Genomic DNA, 20,512 nt, shown 5'->3' on the forward strand with positions numbered 1-20,512 from the left:
AAAGAAATTTCTTCTCCCTTTCTTGGGATTCTCAAGAACAAATTCTCAGCTTGGCCTCATGAGCCAGGTGTAGATCATGAGCCTGTTTCTGACTCATCTCAAGAGTTCAGCTCCTGCTATCCTAGCCTTCAGCTACTCATCCTCTTCCAGCCAAAGGTTTGCAGGTCACACACCACTGCAAGATGTCTGAGGCAAATAAAAGCTCTTAGAAGCAGTTTTAACTCAGAACTGACTTCACTGGAAATCATTGGAAAATAAAATAAACCCCTGAGTGTTTGCTGGAGTACAGATTGGAGATATCTGTGTCTGTCTCCTTGCCAGGTCCATGCCTTGAATATATATTAAGCATTTTGCAGCACTCACAGTGAAGAGAAAGTTAAGTCTGACACTCATGGTCAAAATATTTGCATCTGGTTTTTAGTTTTCTGCCCTAGAATATGCAACTGGGACCCCAAGGAAAAAAAAAATGTGTAAAAATCACATCTCTACACAGCACTTCCACAGAAATACAAGCTTTTTTACTTGATGACAAATGGAACCACACCTACCCTGAAATCAGTTCTGAGTACTGCGAAAGCAGAGAACAGTCCTTGTCCTCAAGGTTTTACAGTCTAAATGAAAACAAACACTAAATTAAAGAAGGAAGGGAAGTCACTAGTCTGAGATCTCAAAGGAACATGCCTTGGCTTGGGTTAGAGCACATGTCCTTTGATGCTTTACCAGAGAATGTCTGGTGGATGAGAGGTTGAACATGAGCCAACAGTGTGCACTACCAGGCCAGAAACCAACTGTGCCCTGTGCTCATGCCCACAGCGTGGGCAGCAGGTGAGGGAGGGGATTCTGCCCCTCTGCTCTGCTCTTCTCTGGCGGTACCTGCAGTGCTGCATCCAGCCCTGGTTCCCAGCACAGGAAGGATAAGGACCTGTTGGTGCAGTTCCAGAGGAGGCCACCGAGATGATTAGAGGAGCACTTCTGCTATGAGGAAAGGCTGAGAGAGCTGGGATTGCTCAGGAGAAGAGAAGGTTTCAGGGTGACCTAATCGTGGCCTTTCAGGACCTGAAGGAGCCAACAGGAAAGATGGAGAGAGACTATTTACAAGGGCCTGGAGTGACAGGACAAGGGGGAATGGCTTCACACTGACAGAGAGTCAATTTAGATTGGATGTTAGAAAGAAATTCCTTCCTGTGAAAGTGATGAGACACTGGCACAGGTTGCCCAGAGAAGCTGTGACTGCTCCATCCCTGGGAGTGTTTAAGACCAGGTTGGACAGGGCTTGGAACAACCTGGTCTAGTGGAAGGTGTTCCTGCCACAGGATGATCTTTAAGGTCCCTTCCAATCCAGACCAGTCTGAGATTCTGTGATTTACCAGCTCTCTTGTTCCATCTCCCCAAACCAGACTGTTTTTCACTATTTTTTGCTTATTCTATTTCCCTGGGCTATTCTGTGTCCAGTCTGCTGGCAAGGATTCCATCCACACTGCCAACAGCCTCAGTCATCCTCACTAACCAAATCAGATGTTCTGCTCAGAGCATGACTTTAGCTCTCTAGGGTATCAAGAGCTGCACTGGACTATTGTAATGGGAAAATTTCTGGCAATGTTATTGAAGTGGCAAGAGCTGACTGAGTTTTTAGGGGAGAGGAGGAGACATTACAGATATTCTGGGACATGAGAAATCAGTTTTCTTTCTTTGAAGTCATTTTTCAGTAACCCAAACCTGAAACATTTTTCATGGGGAGGTGGGGGGAAACCAAACCTTGTTGCTCTCTCACTAAAAAAAATTATTAAGTTTCCAGCCCGTTTCTCTACCCAGGGAAAAAAAGGAGAAGTTTCTGCACACCACTGTGTGCACGTATACATCAAAGAAAGTTTCAGTTTTGATGAGAACTTTCCTGGGGGAAAAAAATCCAATTTCAACAGTCTGGGTAAGTCTAAATGGCAACATCTCTATGAACAGGTCCTGCCAACACTTCCTAAGTGGGTGGCTTTCCCTTCTGGAGGGTGGGCTGCTGCAGAGGGGCAGGGAGCAGGCATGGAATAGCCTTTCCCAGGAGATAGCAGCCCCTTCCAGCTGGGCATCAGCTGCTGACTGAGCTTGTTCCCCTGAGATCTGTTGCTGAGCAGCTCCAGAGGTTGCCCATAAGCAGCAGCTCTTGTCATCAGCGATAGCAGCTGCTCATAAAGTAACATGACACCTTTTTTTTTTTTTTCAAGTGCAATAAAGTCCCAGCTTTTCCAAGCAGCAATAACAGACTTCCACGAGAGCACATTAAACCGATTTCAGAGAAGACAAAACCCCACAGTAGAAAAACATCCTATTTCAGGCCTGACCCTTGACTGATGCTCCATATGGAGCAACCTGAAGCCTGATGTGAATTCTGCCAAACCACAGGCACAAAGCAACACTTCAGAGAACCAGAGCCCTTCTTTGGGGTCACTTGTCATCCTCTCACCTTCCCTAAAAGCCTCTTCCCATTTCTCCGAGCAAGAACAAACCGCTGGGCGGTGAGCACTGCCCGCTCAGCATTGCCGCTCAGCTCTCCCCCTCTGCTTCTTTCACTCCCATTGGTTTCATGTTCCCTCTGCCATGCGGAAAAGCTTTCATGCTTATCCAGCCCAGCAGCAAGGCTTATCCTGGTTCCACCCACTGGGACTTTCCTAGCTTCCTTCTGCACAGTGAAGGGGGGGCAAAAAGGAAAAAAAAAGGCTCAGAGAGGCAGGAGCAGGAGGCTCGGGGAGAGCGGTGCTCCCGTTCCCTGAGCTGGGTTTCTATTGTAGGCGGTGCATTCCTCGGGAGGGAGGGGGTGTGTGCTGCGGTGCCTTCCCACACTCGGGACAGCTCTTATTTAATGGGGGTCTCCATGCAGGGCAGAGGCCAGAAGAGATTTTGCAGCTCGCAGCTGCCGTCGGGGAAGAGCAGCAGCTCCTTTGGCAGGCGCTGGCATGGAACGAGTGGTGGAGATAAACCCAGAGGCAGCAACTCCTGGGATCAGCCAAATCTACGGGATGCACCTCCGGGAGGATCTGAGGAGGATGAGATGCACTGTGCTGCTCTGCCTGCTCTCCGTGCTGCTGCTGATGCTGCCCACTGCCTACCTGTTGGTTGGAAACCTCAGAGCCCCCAACTCCTGTGCCAGCCAGGTAAGAGTTTGCCACCTGCTCTGTGCCCTCCTGCCACGCTGCGAGGAGGAGTGTGCTGCATCCCCACGGTGCTTGGTTTGCTTCTTTGAATGCTCTTTCTGGATTTCTCATGGTTAAGGTAATGTGTGAAACTTACTCTTATAGTCCTTCTGTCTTATGCTAAGAAAATCTGCCCAGGATAAAGCTTATTATTGCTCCAGCTTTTTAACTAACGGTTGCTGTTCCTCTTGACTGAATTTCACAGGACAATGCACAACTTTAAAACTTTTAATGATATGCTGCAGGATATGCTTTTTTAAAAAAAAAAATCACTGGTGGATTTTTTTTTTCCTGCCAAATTTGGATACTATGGCTTATTTTCCTCCATTCTTTGATTCAAATCTGAGACTTCCTCTCCCCAGTGTCTGATTCCACCAACTGCTGCTGACCATGCTGCTGATGTCAGTGCCTCTCATCCATCACTGGGCTGACAGGGACAGCTTTCGTGTTATATTAATGCAAACTTCTGCAGAGATCACATTGGAGACAATTAAGGAGTCTGACCCTAAATTTTACATTTTATTTTTAACTCCCCATTGAAACTTGCTCTAGATCTAGGGATGTTCTCAGCTCTTCTCCCTTGACCACCAGCTGCACTCACTTTATGCTCCTAGCCAGACAAGCTTCTGCTTTGACTGTTTCTAACATTCTTCTATGCTGCTCCATTCCTTCTGGTGCCAGACTGCAAGTGCATATTTCTCTGGTAGACTATGAATCCAGCAGGACTACCCCATGCTAGAAAAAAGTTTTTTACTGTAAGAGTGGTGAGACTCTGGCACAGGCTGCCCAGAGAAGTGGTGGCTGGCAGTGTTCAAAGCCAGGATGAGGCCTTGAGCATCCTAGTCTAGTGAGGTGGTGTCCCTGCCCATGGCAGAGAGAGTTGTGACTACCTGATCTGTAAGGTCCATTCCAACCCCTAAAATTCTATGTTTCTATGATTCTATGCTAGAAGGATACAACATTACATACAGGTCTGAAAAAATAAGGTTTCATTTTAACTCCAGCTCTGAAATTCCCTGTTCGTTACCAGCTTACTTAGGAAGGGAAAGCAAGGCACAAGAAAGCAGGGGTTAGGCAGTGGCTTGGAAGGCATCTTTGGAGCCTCACACACGTTTAGCCTACGGATGTTTGGAGCGTGAGAGCTGTATCCATGGCTGCGCGTGCGCGAGCGCTAGCCCCTGTATGACCTCGAGTCTGCATCGCTGGTGGCTTGTGCCCACGCTGCTGGGTGCAGCAGAGCCTGTCTTAGCTGCCTCTGCTTTCATGTCATACCTCAGGCTGTTAAATCTGCCAACTCCTTGCGTGTGTGTAGCGTGGAACTGCGCTGACCCTCTCACTGCTGTCGAAGGTGGACTGGGCTTTGGTTGCGTCCTGCGAGGTTGGACAGAGCAGAATGGTTAGTCTTGACGTAATCTTTGAATGAATAATGAAGTGTTAGCTTGTTTGAGTAGTCTAATGTGTTCCTGGCTCTTGGTCCTCTTGGAGGAGAAAAGTGGGTTTGGCTCCTTTAGAGGAAAAGCAGAACATAAGCCATCGGAATTGCTCTAGCCTGGGCTACCCTAGTGTGTATTCCAATGTGTGTGCATATGAGCTCATAGTGTTCCCACAATGATGTAATGAGGTGATCAGATAAGTTACAGTCCCAGTGAGGAAGAGGAAAGTCACAAGGGCTGGCTGGGTGCCTACAGGGCTGTGCTGAGCCCCGTGGGAGGAACTGCAGCTGCATCTCCACTGGATCCTGCCTCTCTGGGGTTTTCATTCATTCAGCTGCTCTCTGGCTGTACCATCAGTGTTGTCCAGCAAGAAAGCATAGATGGGTGGATTTGCCTGCTCATGTGGCTTTCTGTGAACCCCCAAAGAGGTGTGTCATGGTCTGAGCCCAGGGGCTCAGTCACAGAATCAGTTAGGTTGGAAGGGACCACCGTGGGTCGTCTGGTCCAACCTCTCTATTCAAGCAGAGCCATCCCAGAGCTCATGGCTCAGGGTTGTGTCCAGACAGTTCTGGAATACACAGCGAGGGAGAATCCATGACCTCTCTGGGCAATCTGTTCAGTGCTCAGTGACTGCACAGTAATTCTTCCTTGTATTCAGGTGGAACTTTCTGTGCATCAGATTCTGCCTGTTCCCTCTTGTTCTTTTGGTTTCCACCACTGAGTAGAGTCTGATCCATCATCTTGGCACTTCCTGTCCATGTGCTTTAATCCATTAATGAGGTCCCTCTCAGTTGTCTCTTCTCGAGACTGAACAGGCCCAACTCCCTCAGCCTTTGCTCATCAGTGAGGTGCTCCAGTCCCTTCAGTATCACCATTGCCCTCCTGCATGCAGCTCTGCATGGCTATAGGCTGTTAAATCCATGGGAATGTTTCGGGCCATAAAGGCTCTCAGGAAATTGTCCTTTTGCATTTCCTCCTGCATTCAGAGTGTTAGAACTGGAGTGCTAAATGATTCCTTCCTCTTGGGCCCCATTGATAGCCCAAATCAGGAGGTCTATTGGGACCAGTATCTGTGTCAGAGTTCTCTGTGGCACTGGTTTTGGGGTATGGATGTCCTGGGCATACTGGGACAAGTGAGCAAACCCATGTTTGTACCAGATGAGTATTGGCTTGCTGACCCTTGCAGCAGAGTCACTGGAGGAGTCTTGTCCCAGGACCAGAGCTCAGCCCACACATGCTGGATTGTCACCTTCTCATGCTCTGGGGACAATCCTGGGAGGAGGGAGGGACTCAGCAGGTGAGAAGCAGATGTAGTAAATTCCTGAGAGAGTCCTTCCTGGAGCAAGGAGCAGGAGAGACTGGGAAGGTTTGTGCAACAGGGGTGTGCCACTTGGAACATTGACTCTGGGGTGAGGCACTTCATTCATCTCTGCTTCTGTGTGGGTGCACATGGTGTCATGTCTTGCCTCTGGAGGGGTGCAAGCTTCCCTCTTCCTTTGGAAATGTCCCCTTCAGGAAAAATGTAGGGCAAGTTATCCCATTATAGCAACATATCTGAGCCACCAGTTTTTTGCCTGTCATGGTATATTGAGTCATGAATAATTCTAGTCTGATGATGGTTTTCCTGGACACTTTCCAGGCTCTCACACTGCTCCTTTTGGAATGAGAAATCACTTTCTTTTGTGCTTCAAAGGTGAGGAAATAGGGTTCTTTAAACAACACCACATGGCTTGAGTTATTAGCAGGAAATATATAAAAAGGCTCTAGTGATGCCCTTCCACAGGAAGGTTCAGGATTACTGTGCATCCTTCCTCAAAGGGAAGACAAATTTCAGTCTGAGTTGCCAAATCTACCAAGGGAATGGCATGGTAGCCAGGAAAGCATTTCTGGCTGCCTCAGCAACCTGCTCAGCTGGCTCAGGAAAGCAGAACATCAAGTCCTGTAGCCTGCAGATGTTGGTATTGGGGCTTATTTTCATGGCATCCTTGGCATGTCAGGACTATAAACAGCACAAAGAGAAATTCCAAAGCCTGTCCAAAGGGTTGCACATGAACCTGTCTGTGTGCCATGTCTGTGCCATGCCAGCTTTGCAATGCAGAAAGGAGCTGTGGCAGTGCAGGAGGGACTTAAAAGTCCCAGAGGCTCCACCTTGATCCTGCTGCAAAGGATGAAGTCAGTAAGCTGGCAGCAAAGCTCCAAAAAGATCTGCCCTCATGGCCTGCCCATGAGGAAAAGAGAACCTGAAATGGCTTTATGATATGTAGGGAAGGAGAAATGCCTGGGGAGGAGCAGCAAGCATTGCACCTGGATGGGCCCAGGTGTTGGGATTCCCATGCCAAAAGGCAGCAGCAGTAAAAGTGACAGGCCACTGCTGCTGGCTGCACATGGTCCTTATGGGCCCTGAAGTCAGTGAGCACATGCCCTGGGGACAGACTTCTACTGGGCACTATTGTCCAGGCCCCTACCAAAAATGCCCAGCCCAGGCCAAGCAGCATCCCTGGAGCTAGCAAAATTGGGGTTGAATGTCCCATGTATGACATGCAGTGTCTCTGCCTGTGAAATAGTGTCTTGTGCTAAAAATAGAGTGGATGGAGGTCCTGGGGATGTTTTGCTTATTAATCCCTCTTCCTGCAGTGCCAACTGCTTTCCCCACACAGTTCTCCATGAGATACCCCTGGCCCTGCCCAGAGGTACAAGAGACAAAGCACATGGTCAGGGGATGTCCAGCCCTTCTTTTTGGCTTTAGCAATATCTGGATATAAATGCATTGGGATTTGGAGACATTCTTGGTACCAAAACCAGCTAGAAATGTTTTGGATCCTGCAGTCTTCAGGGTAATGAGAGCTGGCTGTCCAGGGTGTGTGTGAGTCAGCTGTAAGGTGGGATTTTCAACCTCACTCAGTGTTGGTTGGTCTCTCCACAGTAAGCAAAGGGAAATTTGGAACAAGGCTATGAACTTTTCAGAATCACAGCTAAGCAATCGAGGCAAAGAGAGAAAGGCACTAATTGTGGAAATGATCTCTGTTGTCTCATGGTGCTTAGCTGTCCCTCACCATCAATGTACAACATCTGTGCCTATTTAGGACAAGTATTACTAACACCTTGTCATTATGTAGCATTATCTAGTGCTAACATATTTTCTATGGGAGATTGAGATTTGCATACTTATCAAATAGCACAATTAGGGAAACAAAGAACAAAACCCAAAATCTTTGCCAAGTGACAGAATAACTTGGCACCTTGCAGCATCCTGATCTATCTGCTGTCCTTTAACATCTAGGAATGCTGCTCCTGCACCTGGAGTTTCTATCAGGAATTCTTTGGAAATAAGTAAATCTAGGTTTAACCAAAATAATGTTGTTGTTTTTTATGAAGAAGCACAGTTCTTCTTGCTGTCCTTCCCACTCTCCTGTCACCTCTGTTTGTATTACGACATCCAAGTTTATATAAAGAACTTCAGCAGAAATCAGGTTTCAAGTATGTAAAGAGTTCCAGAGAAGTTACATACTTAAATGTAGGTCTGGGATTGGTTTGTAGCTTGTTGCAGTACGTAGGATTGTTAAAATGTCACTTGCTAAATACATAGGAAGTGTCACATAAATAATGGTGTAAATATAAGCACAGATCTGGCTGCAAGCAATGGGAGTGTGCAAGGGAAATCCTCAATGCTGATTTTGTGCTTCCCTTGGGAGGAAGAGCAAAGTCACCTGGCTGTGTCTGTGTCACAGCAACAGGACAGTTATGTTTGGACACCACAACAAGTAGACAGGACCTTGAATAAAGTCCTTAGACATAATGAAAGGCCCAGACATCTCACTCTGACTGTGCAGCACTGACTCTCCCTCAGCCCTGCACTGAGTTGTCACACCACTACCTCTGCCAGTTGGCATTTCCAGCAGAGCAGCTGGGGCTGAGCTATATATGTGTGTACAGGTAGGCAAGGGAGGAAAAAGAGGAGAATTATCCCTACTGTTTTCCTTCTCCATTTCCCCCCCACACCCTAGAGCAACTATTTCAGAAATGACTGTTCTCTGCAGCAGCACATGGATGTTTACTTCTAGTAAAACATTAAAACATCTTTGGGCTTACTAGAGTAGCCAGCAGTCTCCAAACTCAGGCAGCCTGACTCTTCTGACACAAATATTCTCCTTCCCCCAACCAATATAAGTTCTCTGTCTTCTCCTTCTCCTGCGGTATTTGAAGCTGTGTACACACAGCCACCTGGACACAGCTTCAACATCTACATACTAATAGTGTTTCAGCCTGTTTATTAAGCAGAGAGCCTCAAATCCTTTGCTGCGAGCTGAGCAGTGGCAGTTTAGTCAATGTGGTTTTGGTAGCTGTTCATAAAATACACCAAACCAGCCCAGTGTGCTCCTGACAAACGTGTGATGGCTGTTCCTGACAGCCCTGACAGTCAGCCCTGAGCTGTCTGCACAGTCCACACTGTCTGCTCTCTGGCACCAACCTGCCATGAGCTGTGCCCTGGGGACAGCACCAGGGCTGCTCCTCACACCTCAGGGAGGCTGGATCCAGACTCAGCATCCTACAGCATCCTCCCAAGGACTGGCACTTGGTGAGGAGCTGTGAGCCATGCCCAGGTGTGACTCAGAAGGAGCAGCTCTGGTAGGCGTGTGGCAGGTAGACAGCAGCATCTCTTTGAACTGCTAAACAGCAGCAGCACTTGGCAGGGCCCAGGGCCATGCCCTGCTGCCAGGCAAACACGCGATGGCATGAGGGGGTAATGTGGGTGTTCAGCCCTGGAGCAGAACCTAAGAGGTGAGGAAGGATGAACCACCTTGTCTTCACCCAGTGCAGTGTCAGCAAGCTGCTGAGCTCACCCACTGCCAGCTGCACTCTTAATCCTGCTCAGCATCATTCTGCTTCCCCAGGAGGTCACTGAACATTCAAGACAGACCTAAGCAACAGACTTACAGTCTGAAATAACAGAGATGCAGGAAAAAAGCAGGTGTACCTGCTACATGTCAGCTAGCCTCTTTGGTGGCCTTGTGGATGAATCTTTGTGTCTGCAAAGGCTCTGAGCTACTGAGTCTTGAGACAGGGGAGAATTGCTCATGTTGCTCTGCATGGACAGGAGAGTCTCTGAGCAGCAGAGGTGCTCCAGCACTGCTGGATGGAGTCACCATCCCAGAGGAGGGTTAATGATGCCTAATTCACACTGGCCACGCTGCTGGTCCTCTCCCAGTTATGCTTGGCAGCCTCAGACAAAGCTGAGTTTAACACATAACCCACACAGGAGCCCAGATCCTGCTCCTGGTACCCTTTCAGAGATGCAGGAGGTTTCAAACAAACAGCAGAACAGTCTTGCAGTGAAGCAAAAACTTGTCAGGGCTTGTGGTTTTGCATAAAATCTCTAGCTGAACTCCCTAATGTTACTGCAGTGTATTCCATTTGCTGAGATATCTCAAACAAGACCCTGTGGGGAGGTACAGCCTGGAGCCCTGAGCTAACTGCTTGTCCTTTTCTCCTGCAGGTCACAGAACAAATGGGCTCTCGTTTCCTGAAGCAACGGGCAGTAGCTGCTGGTAAGTTTGCCAGTCCTTTCCCCTATTCCCAGCACCTTTGTCAGTGGTGGTTTGGCAATCCCAACAAGCTGTTGGCAGATGTCTCCCCACGTACCCTCTGCTCTCACCACCTTAATCCTTCCTGAGCCAAACAAGCCAGGGCAGACAGAGGCAAAGCTATGTGACAAGATGCAGGGAGATAAGTGGGGCCACAGTAACAGTGTGAGCATTTCTAACCCCAGGGTGTGCAGGTACACACCTCCCCTGCAGCTCTCTGGGATCAGTGTAACTCCCTGAACATGCAAAAGCAGGGATTTGGGAGCCCATGTATGCCACACTCTTATCCATGCATACCATACCTCCCATCAGTTCACCCCCCAGCAGGTCTGACCAGCTAATTTGCAAAGGGATTTTGTTACCTCTGTGGTGTCAATAAATGATCACAGTGAATAACTCCCAACTCAGAACTGTGCAGAAATGGGAAGAGCCAGAACACATTCCTCACTAGCATCAACCACTGCTCAAATCTCATTGACTTAAGAAAAGGTTCTTCCTCCAGAGGCACTGGAACAGCTCCCCAGGGCAGTGGTCACTCCTTGACAGAGCTCTAGGAGTGTTTGGACAATGCTCCCAAGCACATGGTGAGCTTGTTGGGGTGTCCTGTGCAGGGCCAAGACTTGTATCAATGATCCTATGCTCTAGTGGGGAGGTGTCCCTGCCCATGGCAGGAGGGGTTGTGGCTAAATGATCTGTAAGCTCCATTCCAACCCCTAAAATTTTAGGATTCTATGATCCTTGTGGGTCCCTCACAACTCAGGACATTGTGTCATTCTATGGCTTGAACAGCAGCAAATATCCTTATACCTGTTTTTTTCCTTTCCCCCTCAGTTACAGACACACTTTCCAGTGAAGAGAAGCCACGAGCACACCTGACAGGTAATTCTTGTCCATAACTGAAACATTTTCTGTGGATTTTACAGCAGATGCTGTGGTGCAATGACCTTGGTGTATAGAGATCTGATAGGATCAGATGTTGCAGGAAACATAGGGAAAGTAATCCTTGTTTTGCCTCGTTGACCATGACAGATTGACTGCAGCCTGTGTGTGTAGAAAAGGGCCCACAAAGGAGGCAGTTGACAGAAACATCACCACTTTCCAAGCTGTTTCTTTCACTGAATGAGCTGCTCTTATAACTGAACTTAAATAGGTGCCTGATAGCTCAGTGATCTGCTGAATCCCCTAGAAAGGCAGGGGAACAAGCTCAAGCAAGCCCTCATGGAGCAGTGAATAGGCAAGAACTACCAGTTTTGGAGCAAAATCAGGTCAAATAAGGCCAGTGTTAGACCTTATTTTTCTACAAGACCAGACTCAGGCCACACACACAATATGCCCATCAATTCCCCCCCTGTTTTCAGTGAGATTGTCTCTAACACATGTTGGAGCAAGCAAGGGAAGGGTAATGCCAAGCTGAACCCTCCAAGCCTTGATCTTGTGTTAGGAAGGTGCTATTGCAAAGTGCTGTGGCAGGGTGAGCTGCCAAGGCTTTCTGAGGGGTTGCCAAGGCTCTTTGAGGGGCTGCCACTATTTACAAGGTCACCATTTCACTACCTCAGCCTTGAAACTGTCACCACACCAAGGACACTGTCCTGAGCCATCCCCCATCCTCGCCAGCTCCACCCACATGGAAAATTATTACCTGGTATTACCAGAGAAGAGAGAAAAGTTCCTGTTTGGCTCCAGTGTGGATGGAGCCTAGTGCCAAAGGGCTTTCCAGATGGCCTAAGGCAATTTATACCTCTGAAAGTACAGCTCACTGCAGAGGCTTCCCCAACACCAAGTGTGGCCCCAAGGTGCACTTCATAACTCAAAGCATGCAGGAAGTGGTGTGAGCCTTCATGGAAATCCACCTCCAGGGTTCAGTCAATTAGCTCAGGGCTGATGTCTTTCCCAGCATAGTTTTGTTTCCCTAATCCACAAGCTCCTTCCTGATGCACATCCTTGGTGTCTTTCCCTTTGGCATGTGGGTGTCTAGAGCTCCAGAACTGATCTGTCCTCGTCCAAAATCACATCTTTGCTTAAGTGCAGGTTGCAAGAGCAAAAGGACTATGCTAGTATAACTCTCTGTTTCCTCCAAGTCCCCCCATGGCAGAGAGATCCAGCATCTCCTGGTGCAGTGACTCAGAGGAACAGCCTAAGCACTGCTCTGTGGATGGGAACTCCCCAGGGCTGCACAAATGCCCAGTTGCCACAGGGAAGAACCCAACAGTTTTCTTCAAATTTCCTCAGGCCTCCTATTTACAAAAATTCCTTTGCCATCATTCCCAAGCAGCTTCCCTGGCATGGTGCCCATCCTCTGACCTGCTGTTTCAGGCCAGTTGCTGTTGGCCATGGCAAGGAACATGAAAAAGGAGAAAGCTAAAGGGGTTTTCTCTGTCCTTTCTGTGCAGAAAGGCTACACCCACCCTGCTGTGCTATGTAGTCATCAGAGAACCTAATATCCTTGGCCCTTTTTAGCCTAAACATATTTTTGGTGCTGTACCCTGTGACAAGATGTTCCCAAGCTTAACAGCACATGGCAATCAGAAAATATTTCCTATTATTCTAAACTTTGGGCATGAGGAGTTCTTGGGTGCCACCTACTTTTTCCAGAAACCAGGACTGATGCACAGAAAGGGTAAAGGGAATAATTATTCTCCTGATCTTTGTTACTTTCTCCAACCTTTTTGAAAGCAAAGGTGGTAGACCACAAACCCTCACTTGTAGGAAACCTTTTCCAGGTCTCCTCTCTTTTTGTAGTTTTAGGCACATATATTCTGCAAGTGAGAGCAGAGGAGTGAGAGGAATGAGAACCAGCCAGAGTACTTCCCTGGGAATCATAGAATCAGACAGGTTGAAAGAGACCTCCAAGATCATCCAGTCCAACCCTACTGTGGTCACTAGCCCATGGCACTAAGTGCCACATCCAGTCTCAGCTTGAAAACCTCCAGGGATGGTGAATCCACCACCTCCCTGGGCAGCACATTCCAATGTCTGAGCACTCTCTCCATAAAAAATCTCTTCCTAATCTCCAACCTAACCCTCCCCTGGCAGAGCTTGAGTCTGTGCCCTCTTGTCCTGCTGCTGGTTGCCTGGGAGAAGAGACCAACCCCCACCTGACTCCAACCTCCTGTCAGGGAGTTGCAGAGGGTGAGAAGGTCTCCCCTGAGCCTCCTCTTCTCCAGGCTGAACACCCCCAGCTCCCTCAGCCTCTCCTCATGGCACTTGTGCTCCAGTCCCTTCCCCAGCCTCGTTGCTCTTCTCTGGACCTGCTCCAGCCCCTCAATGTCCCTCCTGAGCTGAGGGGCCCAGAACTGAGCACAGGATTCAAGGTGTGGCCTCATGCCACTGACTTTGCAGTAGCAGAATAACTCAATGTTTTGATCTCTGTTCCTTTATGATGACTTTTTCCACCTGCTCTTGGCCTTTTTAACACACACTGAGCATTCTGAACTGATCCAAACTGGCATCAAGGTCTCTCATTGGGTGGTCATAGCCAGTGAGGAATGGCATGAACCATGTGAATACACAGCTCAAACTTTACTCCATCCCCATTCTCTCCTGTGCACTAATGTACACTTAGTGATGACTTCTCCCTGCCCTACCATCATCCCCTCTGTACATGTTTGGCTGCACTTTGGGTCAAGATGTAGACCAGCACCTGCTCCTTCTTGTCTTCAACCCCAATTGGATGAACTGTGTTGCAGAAACCACATCATGCCTGGCCCATGCCTATCATACTGCAATGATATCTGAGCACATTCCTAAATCTGAGTACAGCATCACTTTGTGGTTCCACATGACCTTTTAAGGACCTTATTAAACTCTCAGGGTGTGAACTTGAGCACCAGAGACCCTGCAGCCAAAGGACTTTACAGTACACATGTTACAAGAGCTTTACTACAACAGGAGACTCAGACTCTATCCTCTTGCTGAGACTCAGAGCACAGAGTTCAGGATTAGTCTCTCACATTTGTGAGGGCTGAGAACTGAAGAACCCCTCAATACACCATAAAATATACCCAAAATCTGACAAGCAACAGGGATTCTTCAGTAAGAGGCTAAACCAAAAGGGATTTTGCCAAAGGAGAAGTCATTCTACATGTAAGAGGTGACAGAAATGTATAGTGGGTGGGAAATTTGAAGGAACTGTAGTAATGAATCCCATATTAAAAGCAGATTTACCTCAAGAGTCAGCACAATAGGTGTATTTGCAGGAAGTATAGCTCCATAATTTAGGAAAGAAGGAAATAAATTACAAGTACAAAGTGCAATTGCTGCTAGAAAAGGAACTCTACTATATTCAAAGGCACTTGAACGTGCATTTTGCCTCTTGACCAGTACTGAAAGCACAGGGAAAATTAATTAACTTGAAAATAGAGTGCATCAATAGAGTGAAATTTATCCTAAAAGGGAAGTTATAGCTGTGAACTTGTCTAATTCTAGAAGTTATGGAATAATGGACTTCATTTGAGATCTTTTTAGTGATAAAGAGCACTGAGGGATTGAGTGTCATTGACATCTTAAATACATCATTCTGAAAAGAACAGAGTATTTCACAGGCAGCTTCCCTGCAATTTCCCCCCAAAATTCCTAAAATGGAAAAGAGTCCAGGACATTTTCTGGAAATGATCTGATCTTTCCTATCTCAAACAAGATTTCATCTGCTATGAACCTGTTACTCCAAGCTCTTAAGAACCTTAGAGTGACCCAAAGCTCCTTGAGTTTTTACCAAAACTCAGCCCTAGACACTGAGAGGTAGATGAGGATGAAGGCAGGCCATGAGGACTTTCACTTTCTTTTCTTCCTCTCTCTTTCTCTGTACCAGGCAAAGCTCCATTGCCTCTAAGCCTCCTAGTCCTTATAATACTTCCACAATTCAGCCTGGCTTGCTGCCACCATCCCTGTCTATCATTCCCCTGCCCCCAGAAATACTCTCCTCATGTACTCAGCCTCCTGGGGAAAGATAAGGAAGATCTGATACTTCAGCAGCACTGCCAGGCTGAAAAAAAAAGGCCATTATTTTGTTGTGCTACTCAGAGAATATGCAAAGAATTGCCCTTCTAACACCTTCTTGTCTCCTCGTGGGTTATGTATTGCCAGAAGAGAGAAGGAAATGGGTGCCACTGGGACCTGAGCATGTTCCTTTTTCTGAATCTCATTTCATCCAGGATAAACCTAATGGTTATTGCCAAGGGAATTTCAAAGCCTTCCCTTACCTGCATTCTGTTCGTCTCCCTGTCCATGCTCACACATCCCTTCCCCAGATACTGAATCAAAATCAACTTCAAACTTTAACTCAAGCTCATTACAAAGATCTCACTTCCTAGAAATCAGTTGCCTCAATTTTTCTCAGCATTTATCATTAATTTTCCAGTTTCATTTTAATGCCTGGCAGAACCTTAATAGTTTTTATCCTCTTCCTTTCCACTGCCTCAGCTGTTGCTTCACCACAACAATTTTAAGTGACAGTCAGTAAAGAGCAGAGACAACTTTTGCTTCCCTGCAGGAAAATGAGCAAGTCCTGAGGCTTATTCATCTGGTTGTTGTCTGAGAGAAATGAAAGTGGTGGAGGAGAGGTGAAGGGAATAGGGTAGCAGTTCCCTGAATTCTTCCCTGCAGCCTGGGAAGTATCCTCAGCTTGGATCAGACTGATGGTGGATCCTGGGTTAGAGCTCTGCTTGTCATCAGCTAACCACAAGCCTGGGAAATAGTCTGAAAGAAAGTTGAGGCTGACACCAAGCTTAGTGTTTTGTTTCAGCAAAGCATTACAAGAAAGAGAGATATAAAAATGATTTACATATAATGTGTTGCTTTGAAATTTGGCCTCTTGAAGTACAGTGGGATCTTCTGAGCTTTTGGTAAAATCAAGTGATAGTGATAAACCAAAGGCAATTCTACAACAAAAAATTTCATTGAAAGAACTCAGGAAGCAAAGCTCAAGATGAGCTGAGAAACCCCAACACCCTTCAGGAAGAGAAGGTCAGGTATATCTCAGTGCTTGGTGACATCTTGGGATGGTCATTGTATAACTTCTGCAAGCACAGTAGTGTCTGTCTAAGAAACATCATCACAACCCATTGCTACTGCATTGCTACTACTCACTGTCCCAAACCATTAGGTACAACCATGGTACCCATGTGTACAACTGTTCCAGCACTGGTTTCACTTAAGGACAAGGTTTTTACCCTGTAAATGGGTAAGACAGCAAGGTAAAGCCATTGGTGCTTCTTCCCAGTGCCACCAGACTCAGCCTTTAGGAAGGACAGTCTCATCCTTTGGTACCTGGCCCACAAGAGCACACCTCTTCAGGCAGTTCATGCTGGTCAAGGCCTTCCAGAAACATCCTTGGCTTTCAGTCCTGACTGCTCAGATCTAGACACCCTATGGGCATCCACAAAAATGCCACTGGATTGCAGTCCAGTAGTATTTGGCCAATCCGTTTGGCCTGTAGCCAGTTCACCTAATTTTTCAAGCTGTGAAATAAGAACATTTCTGTCCCAGGATTTTGATGACCCTATTTAAATTCCTTGCCCTTTGGAGCAGAGATCTCACATTACATTCAGCAGCATATCCCTGGCTGTAGCAAATTAACTCTTTTTCCTCTCTCTTCCTCCTGCAGTGAAGAAACAAGATCTCACCGAGACCATGGGAAATCACCTGCCCATCCTGCAGTGGGAAGACAAACGAGGCTTGGCCTTTACCAAGAACAACTTGACTTATTCCAGCAACGCTCTGGTGATACCTGTGTCTGGGGACTACTATGTCTACGCTCAGGTCACTTTCCGAGGGCCCATTGAAAGTTACAGTAAAACCAATTCTGTCACTGAGATCATCACCAAAGTCACTGACAGTTACCCTGAGCCCACTCAGCTGCTGACTGGCACCAAGACCCTTAGTGAGAAGGGGAACAGCTGGTTCCAGCCCATTTATCTGGGTGCTGTGGTCTCCTTAGAAGTAGGGGACAAGCTAATGGTCAATGTTAGTGACATCAAGCTGGTGGATTACACTAAGGAGCACAAAACCTTCTTTGGTGCCTTTTTACTGTAGGTTTCTGGCAGCAGCTGGTGGGGTCTATCCTTCAGGGCCCTGGTGGGACCTTATTGGACTTTGACTTTGTGGGCACATGTTGGGGTGTAATCTCTGCTGTTTTCTTTTTTTTCTATACCATCACACACCTGCAGCTCACTGGAGCCTTAATTTAATGAGTAGCTGAAGCTGCAGGTTGAATTGAACAACCAAAAAAACCACAAAGAAAAAAAAAACCAACCAAAAAAAACCAACCAACCCAAACCAAACCAAAGCAGAAAAATGTGTTGGAAGCTCTTCAAATCTTTGTAAGCTAAGGAGGAAAGTTGATACCTGTGGGTAGGAATGTTGAATATTGCAGCTAGGCTACATCACTAATTCCACCTCCAATGTACAATTTCCTCAACTCAAAAGTGTTTTGAATCTTCTCCAGCACTTCCAGTATAATTTTGCATGACCCTTCTTCACATTCTCTTTTCATCATTTCCTTATGAATAGATTTACTCAGTACTTTGCACTAACATAAAGCTCAGGTTAATTATTAACTGTTTAATTAATCCCTTCCAGCTTCCCTGTAAAGTAAATTAAAATTCTATCTTGTGTTTTGCAGAAGCTACTTGAAACTTTTGGTTTTTTCCCCAAAAATTGTTTACAGTTTTCTAAATCAAGACACAGCCTCAAAATATTGTGTAAAAGACCTAGGGAAAACATACACTTTCTGTTTCAGCATGGAAGTGGAATGTCCCCACCAGGTCCTAACATCAGGAAAACAGACAAGACAAGGTAGAGAGAGACACACACACACAGCAAAACTTTGCACATGGTTAAATCAGCCACTGAAATTTGGAGAGAAAACCTCTGCAATATTTTACTTTTCATTATATTTAATGCAAAGCAAGTGCAGCTGAAGAAATCACTGTCTTGGTGCATCCCCTTGCAACCACTGCCAATGCTGTGGTGGTCCCTGACCTCAAGAGACTCCCCAGCCTTGCCCTGGGTGAAGGTTGGCCACCAGTTGCCCCTAGACAAGGACAGAAGACCCAAAGACACGATCGTGGTGCTGCAGCCAGGTGTGGAGCTCAGGAGTATTTAACTTCCCACCTTGCACTTACTCATTCTCATAGGCCTTGCTGTCTCTCAGGGAAATTCCACAGCTTTCCCTCTCCTCCTGCAACAAACACTTCACTGGCAGTGACTCATGGTAAGTTCTCAGAGATTTGTACTTTACTCTCCACTGCCAGGAGGTCTCACCCTGAGCACCTAGAACCATAGAACCATCAAGGTAGGATGAGACCTTTAAGATCAGCAAGTCCAACCCTTAACCTGTCACTGCTGTAACCCCTAAACCTTAACTTCCAGGTCCAGACACCTCTTAAACACCTCCAGGGATGGTGACTGCACCACCTCCCTGGGCAATTCCCTATCCCAGTGCCTGACCACTCTTAACAGTGACAAAATTTTCCTGATATCTAATCTGAATCTCCCCTCCACCTACCACCCAACTGCTCTGCAACAGCCAGGCTTCACCTTCTGCAACTCTTTCTCTTTCCTGCTGGAGGAAATCCTCACTAGATTTCCTCCATTTTTCCACTTCTTGGTCAGAAATGACAGCAAGACTTGATTGCCTCAGCTGACATTTCCACTCAAAGCCATGGTGGAGCCCAGATTCACACTGTCAGGTGGGAGGTCATGACAACACCAGGGTCTCTGCCTCTTCATGACTTGGTGTAAGCTTCTTCATGACTACTCCTCTGAACCTGTCAGGTCCTATATGTAGTAAATCATCTCAAAAAAAAAAAAAAAAAGGCTTTTTGGCCATCTTTTTCTTTTCTGCAATGCCTAGATCCCACAGGCTCAGTCCTTGGCTGATTTATCTTTTCTGAGTCAGCACTAAACACATCCCAACTGGCCATCTTGCCCTGCCCTCCTGTCCTCAGCAGGTATCTTTCTTCCTTCCAGATTCTCCAGTCTAATCATTGGGTGTTGGTCCAGTGCACAGCACTGCCCATCTAGGACACCTTGGCAATGTCCCTGCACCAAAACCTCATCCCAGTTTGGCTTCCCATCCTTTCTGTGACTCGTCCTTCCTTCTCCCCACGTCCACATCTCAGCTGTCCTCTTCATCCCGTGCTCCCACAGACACCTGGTGTCTTTCTGCCTTCCTGGCCTTGTCCATTAGGTGTAAGGACATCTCTTTGTCCAAAATCCAATTTTCTACATGCAAACTCTCTCTTACAGTCATTGCAGTGCACAGGGAAAAGTGGTAGCTCAAAATAGGTTAGGATGGCAGAAAGCTAAGACAATGATCCTGCTAGCAGGTGCAAACACTCTTGGCCAAAGAATTCTCTTATGTCTTTACTAGTCAGATTCAGTGCATGTTTAAGTCCTTACTCCTATGTCTCCTTTACCTGTTCAGCCTTTTCTTAAACTGAAACTGGCTGAGACAGGAACAGTTATTCCACAAGTATCCACTGAGTGCCTAGCACACATGACCTGGCCTTGTTACTTCTCACAAAGTGTGTGTGGTGACCCAGCTCCTTGTCAGGACTGTTCTTATTGCTCAGAGACCTCCCACATCATGGTAGAATCTGGTGAAATCTCACACTCTTGGCAGTTCCAGACAAAATTCTTCTCTGGGGAACACTAAGGTTTTCCATATCTCAGATTTTCTGAAGTGTTCCCTCAACAATCCATTGTTGGGTCCTTCTGAGCTTCTGATCCCTTGGTTGTGTGCCCAAAACAGGATCTGAACTCCTGAAAACGTGAAATCTGCAGCTCTTGCAGACACCACATAGATCACTTTAGGTGACCAGCACACAAACAATGTGGTCAACCCCATAAAGGGAAGATTTAAAAATGACCTGCCCAGGACAGTTGATTCCCAGCAAACAGGTGGGAAAGCTTCTGTGAAGTGTTATATAAGAGGAATTTGGTTTATCCTTGGAGAAAACTGGAGTGGAAGTTCTATCTATTCTGAGACAGTTACAGTAATTCAGGAAGCTCTTTCTGTCTACTAATGAGCTGATGTAATATTGTTCTGAGAGCTCAGTGCAATCCCCACAGGCTTGGACAGCAGATTGCCATAAAAACTGTATCCAAAGTCCTCACCACTTAATCCTGGTGTGCTGAATGATGGGAAGGAGAAGGTCTTGGGGAGAGGATGGTGAATGCAGCATTTGGCATTCAAAGAGCCTTCTATAGGACATATACATGTGTGCATATCCATACACATCTCTGTATATTCCATAGAAATTCCAGTAAGCCCATTGTGGGAGCATTTTCTAGCACAAGGCACATAATCTGTGTCCAC

At 46.8% G+C, this 20,512-nt stretch overlaps 1 protein-coding gene across 1 annotated transcript; it reads left to right on the forward strand.

Moving 5' to 3' along the window:
* Positions 1 to 2,942: 2,942 nt before the first annotated feature.
* Positions 2,943 to 17,223, forward strand: LOC103800267 (tumor necrosis factor ligand superfamily member 15-like). The gene is made up of 4 exons (XM_009072639.1): positions 2,943 to 3,140; positions 10,107 to 10,158; positions 11,026 to 11,073; positions 16,796 to 17,223. Exons 1-4 carry the CDS (start codon positions 2,943 to 2,945, stop codon positions 17,221 to 17,223), a joined length of 726 nt encoding a protein of 241 aa, XP_009070887.1.
* The last annotated feature ends 3,289 nt before the right edge of the window (positions 17,224 to 20,512 follow it).

This window comes from Acanthisitta chloris, unplaced genomic scaffold, assembly GCF_000695815.1.
Source record: "Acanthisitta chloris isolate BGI_N310 unplaced genomic scaffold, ASM69581v1 scaffold8184, whole genome shotgun sequence".
NCBI classification, from domain to species: Eukaryota; Metazoa; Chordata; class Aves; order Passeriformes; family Acanthisittidae; genus Acanthisitta; species Acanthisitta chloris.

Bases quoted from the DNA above. Each gene is read 5' to 3' on its own strand.
- LOC103800267 (XM_009072639.1), top strand. From the start codon at position 2,943: ATGGAACGAGTGGTGGAGATAAACCCAGAGGCAGCAACTCCTGGGATC. The intron at 3,141-10,106 runs GTAAGAGTTTGC...TTTCTCCTGCAG, and splicing joins CCAACTCCTGTGCCAGCCAG to GTCACAGAACAAATGGGCTC. The intron at 10,159-11,025 runs GTAAGTTTGCCA...TTTCCCCCTCAG, and splicing joins GCAACGGGCAGTAGCTGCTG to TTACAGACACACTTTCCAGT.